The sequence below is a fragment of the Berghia stephanieae genome, chromosome 2 (genome assembly GCF_034508935.2).
Source record: "Berghia stephanieae isolate SIO BIC M18660-M18661 chromosome 2, UCSD_Bste_1.3, whole genome shotgun sequence".
Taxonomy (NCBI): domain Eukaryota; kingdom Metazoa; phylum Mollusca; class Gastropoda; order Nudibranchia; family Aeolidiidae; genus Berghia; species Berghia stephanieae.
Window position 1 is genome coordinate 46,832,211 of NC_088361.1, and position 10,562 is coordinate 46,842,772.

The window sequence follows — 10,562 nt, forward strand, 5'->3', positions numbered from 1 at the left end:
AGTATTGACTTTATGCAGATTTCACTGTAGCTAGATTGATCTTTCTAGAAGCTCTTAAATTCAATTTTGTTCAAAAACTTTTAAGAGAAAAAATAAAATTGAGCTTTTATATAGTGCAATATCAACTAAACGTGCTCAACGTACTTTACAAGGGGTCCATGGCCAACAGCAACATTTAACATGAAGGATGGGACACGATGCCTGTTAGGCGATATTACAATTTTTATCAGACAGAGACAATGCTGTAAATGGCCAGGTACTCATTTTACACCTGAGTACGTTGAGAGAATGTGAGTAAAGAGTCTTCTCCAAGGACTTAACTATGCGCCGAGTGAGGCTCGTACCCAGGACCTTCCTATCCTAAAGCGAGTGTCATACCACTAGCTGCCTTTACAAATCAAGACCATACCTGTCAACCTATATGCTGAAAAATAAAAAAGGAGTCTGGAGAGAAAAAAAATAGGGGTAAACCTAAATTTTATTTAAAAGACTGTAGTTACATGACAAAGGTAGGGGACTGAGTATTACCTTGTGACTAGTAGTACCACAAATTTAAAAAGTTGCACTCACCAACATGAAAAATCAGTTTCGCATTTTCAAAACTTTTTGGTCAAGATATGATGGATGGAAAAAAAAAAATCGGAATTTTTCATATTACGGCAGGGTACTCAAAAACGAGAGAGAGAAAACGGAGTAAATCTGATTTATTGGGGTACTTGGCAAGTATGCACGACTAAAAAAAGTGTTTGCTTTGAGACTTGTATTGATAGATGAGTACAAAACTTACCCACTACAGGCAGCCCCATGTAAACAAGTCCTCCCTGAATCATCGGGTATATTAATATCAAAAACTGGCATTGAACATCGTAACTTATTTACACATTCGACATAACCGTTGAGAGCTGCCACATGGATGGGTAACATGCCTGAATAGCCCCTCCTGAAATACAAACAAACAAAAAAAAAAAGATTTATTTTGTGCATGTGTACATATTTTTACAAATATGTCATAATTACATCAACAACAACAGGAATAACGTGAAGAAGAAGAAGAAAAGGTGGAGAGATTGGGTTTTTAAAAATCCCAGAGCATTTATATAGCACAATATCCACTAAACTTGCTCAAAGTGCTTTACCAGGGGGTCCCTGGCCAACAATTCTTATCATGTCCGATGAGATGTAACGCCTGATAGGCGATATTACAATTTTTTTCCGACAAAGACAATTCTTTTTAAGACCAGGTACTCCTTTTACACCCGAGTATGGTGAGAGAACGTGAGCAAAGAGCCTTTTCTGAGGGCTCAACTAGGCACCACTCAGAGTGGGACTCGAGCCCAGGACCTTCCCATCCAAAGGTGAGTGTCATACCAGTAGACCTCATAGTTACACAATAAAATATTAAAAACTTAAGGAGGGCTTGAATTTTTAAAGTGGAAAATCCAAACACTGCACAGGACAAAAAGACTTACTGCATAGGGTCAGTACTGTGATCTACAATCCAAACATTCGACAGGACAAAAACACTTACTGCATAGGGTCAGCACCGTGATCTAACAATGTATTGATGAGCAGCTCATGGCCATAACGGGACGCCACATGTAAGGGGGTGTTTCCGAGCTTGTCACAGGAATTCACCATGCACCCTGGGAATTTATTCCAAAATAACATTTCAAGAAATGACAAATTGGTAAAAATTTCTATACAAAGCTTTGTCAATAGGACATTTTTATCACTTTCATACAAGACTAGAGAAGATCAATATTAAATTATCATGTAAAGGTGTGGAAAATTTTAGTTTTCAGCAGTTTCTATAAGATGAATAATGAAAAATGATCCAAGACCTGAAAGTCTAGCATAAATGGTTTCTCAATAAAAAATGTGGACAAAGCATAACTGTCACTGATGTCCCTTTGTATATAATATAGTAATATATTGTGTGGCTATGTGGTCTTCTGGTATTATTATTATTATTATTTTTATAATAATTATAATTATTATTATTATTACGATTATTGTGTGTGCGTGTGAATATATGTCATATTATGTAATGTATGTTCTTTATAATATTGTATGGTTATGGTTATAAATGTGTAATCAAGTGACAAATTGTCACGATTTTGAGAACAATATCAACATATTATTATTATCATTATTATTACCATCATCATCATAATTATCATAATTATATGTCTATATGAAAATGCCATGCGTTACATATATATTTTGGAAGTTGTAAAGAAAGAAAAAATGCAAAAGTTGAAAAATGACCTAATGAAAATATTGAAATAATAATAACAATAATAATAATAATAATAATAATAATAATAATAATAATAATAATAATAATAATAATAATCATAACAATAACAATAATAATAATAATAATAATAATAATAATAATAATAATAATAATAATAATAATAATAAAACTGGTAGCATAACCAATTTCAGAGAATAGATCGTTTCCATAGGAAAATTACAACAGCCCTTTATTTTACGTCCAAGAGATAAGGAAATCATGACATAAAACGAATCAAGTGTCAATCTTGAGCATTCAAATGTCGACACTTGAAGAACTGAAAGTCTTGTCTTTTTTAATTCTTTTCTTGTTTTTTAAATCAGTTAATAATAGGCCATAAAAACAAGACTCACATTAGTCATTATATCTGTGTAATCACTATCTTATTAAGGAATGAAAATAAGAAAAATAAAAATAACATTTAAAAAAAAGGAAGAAAAGATCCTAAAAGAAAATATTAAAATATATTTTAAAAACTTATTAAGGAATGAAAATCAGAAAAATAAACATAACATAAACAAAAAAGTAAGAAAAAATCCTAAAAGATAATATTAAAATATTTTTTAAAACTCTGGCGGATGTTTTTAAACCCCTTTTTAAAAAAATGTTTTAAAAAGAGGAAAAATCCCAAGAAAAAAAAAAAAAAGGTGGAAACTCTATATACCGGAAGATATCCACACAAAGAATTTAAAAGCATTTATTTTGGAAAGAGAAGTCAGTTGATGAAAGAAAGAATCAAGAATCAAAAAAAGCAGCTCACCATGCTCTATCAAGCTCTGGGCTCGAGTAAATCTACCATGCAAGGCCGTCATGTGAAGGGCAGTTCTGCCATCCTCACTCTGAAAAGACGAGATTAACGGTTATGTGTGCGTGTGGGTGGGGGCCATGCAGATGGAATATCATGTGTATATGTGTGTGTGGGGGGGATGTCACTAGGTGGCAATGATCATGGCAATATTATAAATGATATTGACAGTTGTGACATATTATTGTCCCTGTCCTGTACAGTACAATGTCATGTGGAATCAGATGCCAAAACGAATTCTAATGTCAAAATTATCAGAAATCTACCGTTCGCAGTTATTTTTTAAAAAATGCTTTATAAAGTTTGACCAGAAAACTCATCCTTCGAAAATAATTTTCTTAAAGTGATCCTCATCTTGTCAAAAAAACGGTCATGGATAGCTCATATGGTAGAGTCACGATCTCCCCGGCCAGGCGGAGTTCTTGTGCCAGTAAAGTCGGGGGTTCGAGCCCCCATCGCAGCCGCAAAGCTTTTATTCTCTGTCATCTTCTGGCACTTTCCTACTCACTTCATTTCTTCTTATTATCAACGTTAAGTGCCTGCTCCATTCACTTTTCTGTACTGCCTCAAAGTGATATTAAGTTGGCTTGACTTAAATGCCAAAAAAAAATGTGACTATAGTTAAAAATACAAGAATTGGGACAAGTTTAAAGGTTTTATAACAAAAAACCGGCAAGGGACAACTTGTAAAGCGATTTGGACATGTTTTGTGGATATTGCGCTATATAAAAGCTTAATTTTAATAAACAAAAAGAAACAAAAATTAACTATCACATTTCTAGTCATTTTAACTTTGAAATCCCATTTTATTTTTTGGCCTCTGGTTCAAGATGACACAACACTGGGTTGAGACAACAGGTCAAATATGAATGAATATGTCTGATAGGACTGACATTGCAAAATGGTTCTGATCCATTTTTTCCATTAATAACTTTCTTTTTTTTTCGTAAGCATGTGGATTAAATTAAATACCAAAGAGAACAGATCTGAACAAACAAAAAGACAAAAAGAACAATCAAAAGCACTCAAAACAAAAGGTTCTTCAACACATCTTAAAACCTGCCCTATCATCTCCTCTTCTCCTCTATGCTCTTTTGAAAAATATTTATAAAACCCATACTGGACGCAGACAAGGGGCATACCGATCAAATGATGCACAGAAGCCAAAACTGAGAAAACTTAATTTTTTAGTAAGCTGCAGTTAATATCACAAACTTTTTACATGACAAGACAATACAAGTTGATAAACTTACAAAACGACCTTTACCTTAGGGCATGGATAGGCAGGGGTTGGGGGAAGGGAGGATAATCAAGTAGCTTTCATAAACGTATAGCCAGATACTTCTTCAAAATTTACGTCACATATAACTTTTTTTTTTCTTTTCTAAGTAGTCCGTCGCCACAAGGCCCATGGAGAACAGAGTTTATCCCAGTTTCTATTGCGTGAAATGGACAATGGCAATTGGTTGATACCCTTTAAAGAGAAAAAGTCTATTGCAATGTACTTTCTGCTAGATCCAACAGACCCAGCTACCCAATAACTGCAGGGTCTGAATAAATCTCGACTTCACCCAGGGTCAATCTTGGTACTTTTGTATGTGAAGCGAGTGCTCTACCAACTGAGCTATAAAGACCCTCTCGTCGCATTTGTAATGTGACATAATTTTAAGGGAAGTAATTGGCTTTGATTTAATGAAGGCTACAATCTCATTGGCTGCCTGCGGTGTAAAAGATTTCGTGCATGTTCGGTTCTCTTTCTTCTTATTTGGAAACCTCAAGTTTGAAGACGGAACCACATTTGATTTTAAAAAGAAATTAGAAATTGATTGATTAAAATTGATTAAATTAATTTAATTTTGATGGGGTTTTTTTTTGGGTGATTTTTTATTTTTCATTGGGGGGGGGGGGTTACATCTATTTATTTTATCTTATTTTTTGTAGAATTTATTTCAGAATAGAAGAGTCCATGAATTATCAAATCAATTGTCTGTATTTGGATTAAAATTTGCTACACATGAAGGTCTGAATTAGGAACTGAAATCAGTTCAAGAATGATAATAGATGATAATGATGATGCTTTTGATGATAACAAAATATGAGGGGTGATAAAGATAATGATAAGGATTGATTATTCATGATGATACTAGAATCCTTGCACGGCACCCAGATAAACTGTATAAAAAGCTAGCAAATTAAAAAATATGTAAGGTTGGAAAAAAAAAAAAAAAACCATAGAGCCATTCCAAAACAAAAAAAAAAGTAAATAAATAGGTCAAAATAACTCGAAAATTGTTCATGTTTAAAATTGACTTCTTGGGCTAGTGAGATTTTTTCTAGAACAAACAATCTTGCTTTCTTTTTAAATCTATAATTTCCTTTTTCTTTCATTTAAGTATTTACGTCATGTCATTATTATAAAAATAAAATCTTTTTTAAAAAATCAATTATGGGATATACGTATATCTTTGAAAATAAAACTTTAAAATATTTGTAATGATAATAGGGCTAAATTGTTCTTAATTTGATGTACGTAATGCTATGGATAAATCCACGGATTTCAAATCATGGGGTTTTCATTCACATGCATAAAGGTGTAAATAGCATACGAATTCCATTCTTTTTTACCATCCCATGTACATTGTCATGAATTTGTTTGTTTACCCTGGAAATAAGTCATCATCAAAACAATTTGTCATACACATCCATTTTAAAATAAACGAAAAACATCAAAGAATGTAAAAATATTGATTGACAACGCATAACAAAGTGTTTGAAAACAACAAATTTAATATGGACAGGAAATAAATCTGTAATTCTATTTTTTTTACCAAACACAGAACGTTTCTGGTGCAAAACCCTTCTCCAGCCAACAACAAAAAACAATAAAGCCATAGATACATTAGATGATGTCTATCTGGAATTTAGTGATGTATTTATGTCTCAAGAAGGGTTGTGAACGGGAAACGTTCCGTGTTCAGTATTTTGTTCTTTTTTGAAGCTGTTATATTCAATTTTTTTTTCAAACAAAAATCAGTAAATTTATATTTTTTAATCTGAATTTGAAAAGGAAAATCTGTATCAACCAAAAAAAAATAAAAACCCATAATTTTCACTTTTGTTTAAACATTTTGAAATACTTTAATAGTGATGCAGTGTGGTTCAACTTTGACCATTTCTCCAATTCTGAGCAAAATTACGACAACTTTTATCATCATTTTTTTTACAAAACTGTAGTATAAAGATCCGAATCTGGAGTTTTAAAAATCCAAACTCGACCTAACTTGGCCCCTAATTAAGTATGTACACTGATTAAATCTGTAAAAGTGGTAGGCTGTAGAGTTTACTGTATTCAAAATCATATGTATGCTGTGTAATGTAAATGTTTCTGCTCGAAGCTCGAAGAAATAAATAATAATGTGAAATTGAATGTAAGCTTCAATTTAATGTATGAAAATAGATAAAACAACGCCACTACCACATTATCACATTTGTCTGTAGTGGTTCATTCATCCTGTTTTGTTGATAAAGGGGAAACCCGAAACATCCATTTTGTCTGTTTTCGTACATTAAATTGAAGCTTACATTCAATTTCACATTGTTATGTATGCTTTGAAAACATGTGTTGTCAATTTTAATCAAATAATAGTGACTTTAGCAAGTTGAGTTACTTTTAAAAATGAATGTTTATTCCTTGTTATTTACAAGATGAGAGCAAAAGTAGTAACTCTTATTAATCGCCACTTAAGAAAAAAAAAACAAAAAAAAACAACAGATAATCTGCAAAGACATGCAAAGCTTTTAAATAAAATTAAAAAACAAACAAAACCCCGAAGAAAAAAGGGATAACTAACTCTGAGTAAAAATTTTATTTTGTACTGAAGAAATCGCTTTTAAACTGCTAAAAATGTCTTCTTTACTTTTAATCATGTAAATACAGACCTGCCTACTACTACGAAAAATTCGTAGAATTATGAAATTTTGGCTTCAATTTCAGAACTTCCTGAAAACTTATTGAAAATGTTAGTTGATGCCAGACTACATAATTTAAAGAATTTTGAAGTGTTATTAAACCCTTGTGATGGTAAATTGTAGGTTTATAAAGTTAACTATAGCAACTACTACTTTTATATCCTAAAAACTACGAATTTTTAAAATTTCAAGTAGGCAGCTCTGTAAATGGAAGTGATGGATCAAAAACTATTTTGCAATGAAAGCCGGTATTCATGAAGGCAATTGACAGTAAACTGATGACACAATAAACCTGACATGTTCAATGATGGGAAGGGGGGGGGGGATGAGATGGTTAACTGGGTAAGACATTACCCACAACTGAAGGTTCTGGGTTCAAACCCCACTATCAGCATTTGTTGTTTTTTTGTGAGCAAGAAACTGAGCATAATTGCTCATTCTACAGCCCTGAACAGCGACTGATGCCTAATAACACTGATATTTCATCAAGAAAAATTTCCTCTTGGAAGAAATAAAGGGAATTTTTAAAATTTTATTCATTTATTAAATGTTATTAAATTTGGCATAATATAACAGGTGGCAGCATTGCTCAGCGGTAAAGTCTTTGCTTCGTACCCGGAAGGCACTGTTCGATCACCCGCCGCTGCATTGTGTGGCCTTAAGCAAGTCACATCACCCTGGCTCAATTTGCGGCGCTGCACTGCGGCTGACGCCTGGGTTATTCCAGTCTTACCTTTGAATAGACCCTAAAGACAAATTTCCCTTTGGGTATGAATAAAAGAATTTTTTTTTTTTTTAATCTATTTATTAATATGTTGAAATTCAAAGTATAACAAAATTGAAAATATGACCCTTATGTAAGGGTTTACAATTTCTAAGCATTATCAATCATTTCCCTTTTAGTGCGATTTTAATCAAGAAAGAAACTCAATGTCCAATTATAATTAAACATTCCGTTTACTACCATTAAAGGCTGAAAGCATTCAGCATATCTTCAATCTCCAATATTCCGTTTTGTCGGTTTTTAAAAAAAAAAGTTCCAGCGTTCATAGAGGTTTGGGTTTGACAACTCCCCCCTCACTCCCTGTTTTACTCATGAAATATGAAATTGGCTCCAATACTGAAGAAAAAGCAGAATTGAGGAAACCTCAAAGACAAGAAACTTACTTTAGCTGTAGTGCTAGCACCCTCTGATACCAAAATTTCCAAACAAATGCTGCCATGTGTAGAGGCTGAAGCAAAATGCAGAGGTGTCTGGAAAACAAAAAAGGGTGTCAAATAATACCCAAAAATGTCGACTATTTTACAATATTGTTGATGAGATTTTTAAAAATTCTACTAAGACTTGAAAAAAAAAATGACGATTCCTCTGGAAAGTGTTGATTTGTACATTATTTGCACTGTTGAGAAACACATTTGAGATTTGACAGACATGTTGAAAACTATTTGACTTAGCCTTTTCTGTTCAATGAGGTATGGCTACAAGTGATTATGCAAGGTAAGAATCTGAAAAAGAATGTATTATACAGTGTCAGATGGAGTAGAAAGAAAAATATAAAAAATAATCGACGCAAATATTTTAAAAAATCAGCCTTCAAACATCAGACCTTTTATTTAAACACTAGGAGTGCCTAAGTGGGTCGGTAAAGATGTAAAAAATTTTAGAAAGAATACAGATGATTTACAAATATTGAAACAATTAAAAACAAATGGCATTTTGGCCCTTAGCCTTCTTCAAGATTAAGCAAATTATGTAAAAGAACCTTTTTCATTTGTTCATAATTTTTTGTGTATTTTGTCTGACTCCTGAAGAAGGGCAAGGGCTGACACATTGTTTATTTATTATATGAAATAGTTACCTTTACTTTTTTTTAAGACCCTTTCCTTGAGAGATGCAGTAATGTTTGGCAATCAGATAACTTTTTCTGGGTTTTTTCAGTTTGTCAAGCACAGTATCATCTATATATTAACCCCCCCCCCCCCCCCCCCCACTTTCCAAGTCAATGCAATGAAGATAACTTTTTCTGGTTATTTTCAGTTTGTCAAGCACTGTATCATCTATATATAACCCCCCCCCCCCCCCCCACCTCCCTCCTTCCCAATTCAATGCAAAGAAGATCCCATACCATTCCTTTGTTGTTGACTGCATTGACTGCAGCGTGATATTCCAGCAACTTGCCAACGACGACATCCTGCCCATTGAGACATGCAATATGTAAAGGCGTGTTCCCAAACATGTTGACGGCATCCACTTCCACTTCCATATCCAACAACAACCTCACCACTGATATTTGACCACTGGAAGCTGCCGCATGAAGGGGTGTGTACATCTGAAGATCATAACATAAATGATTCACCAAATCAAATTCTTTTCAAGACAGGTTTGAACATAAAAACAAAGAGAAAATTGAATTGCTCACATGTCTACCATGAAAAATGACTTTATCAGAAAGGCGTCCAATAGAAACGTACACCAATTCAATGGAGAAAAACTCTAATAAAAATTTCATTAAGGATGTCGTTTTTTTTCTTTCAAATAATGTCCAAAAAATGTCATAATCCAGCAATATGATGTGCAAGTTGACTGTTACCCTTTAACCCTCTCCTTACCAACTATAGGAAAATCGTCACATCCGTTACGATACAACCAACATTTTTCTTATTCAAATTTCTCTTGTACATCATAAAATTTTTTTAAAATGAACACTGTGTTGTAGAGTATCTTTTGCTGAAGAAATTATGTATCGCAAGAACTTACTGCATTGTGTTTGAGTGATAAAAAATATATTTTTGTATTAGTTGGGTGTGAAGTTTTGGAGAAAATCCTGAAGATGGCTGGTACGGAGAGAGTTAATTAGTCTGTCACAAAATATTTTCCTCCATATCCAACAGACAGCTTCCTAATCAAAGCTGAGTGGACTGTTGTCATATAATTAATAAAAACCATAAACCTACTTCTTCAAATAAACAGACTGACTCATAACAAATCATCATACTGACATTTTGTTAGACCAATATTAGCCTTACAGAGAAAATAAACTAATCTTTTTTAAAAACTGCATCCAGAGAGAAGTGTTAAACTGTGAAATAAAAAAATTCAAAACTTGTCCAAAAGTAAAATTGGTGTTAATTGGCTTCAACAGTCATGATGACGCATAGTAACTTAGTAACTGGCTCTAAACGATCGGAACAATGGCAGACGCCCTTATGTTATACTTCTCTGACGAGCATAAAAGTGTATCCAGAGGTGAAAAGCATTATAAACATGATCATGTTTTGACTTTTATACATTCTGATCACATGACCACATATGAAAAGTTCTAGCCAGCCTGAAGTATAAAAACTACCAATTTTCTTTGTATAGAACCATGCTGCTCGCCGTTGCTGGGCGACGTGACATCAGACTATTGAATGCAATTGTGTACTTCAACTGGGGATTCCAATAGCTCAGTCGGTAGAGCACTCACTTCACATGCAAAGGGACCGTGA

At 33.3% G+C, this 10,562-nt stretch overlaps 1 protein-coding gene across 1 annotated transcript in view; it reads right to left on the reverse strand.

The window, feature by feature from the left end:
* Nucleotides 1–10,562, reverse strand: part of LOC144965021 (uncharacterized) — a 48,130-nt gene that overhangs the window by 23,587 nt on the left and 13,981 nt on the right. Inside the window, exons 6-10 of the mRNA XM_078899880.1 lie at nucleotides 9,200–9,403; nucleotides 8,241–8,327; nucleotides 3,060–3,138; nucleotides 1,529–1,643; nucleotides 788–940 (exon numbers count right to left, since the gene is read on the reverse strand). Of these exons, the coding sequence (XP_078756006.1) occupies nucleotides 788–940; nucleotides 1,529–1,643; nucleotides 3,060–3,138; nucleotides 8,241–8,327; nucleotides 9,200–9,403 (638 nt within the window). The remainder of the gene's footprint in view (nucleotides 1–787; nucleotides 941–1,528; nucleotides 1,644–3,059; nucleotides 3,139–8,240; nucleotides 8,328–9,199; nucleotides 9,404–10,562) is intronic.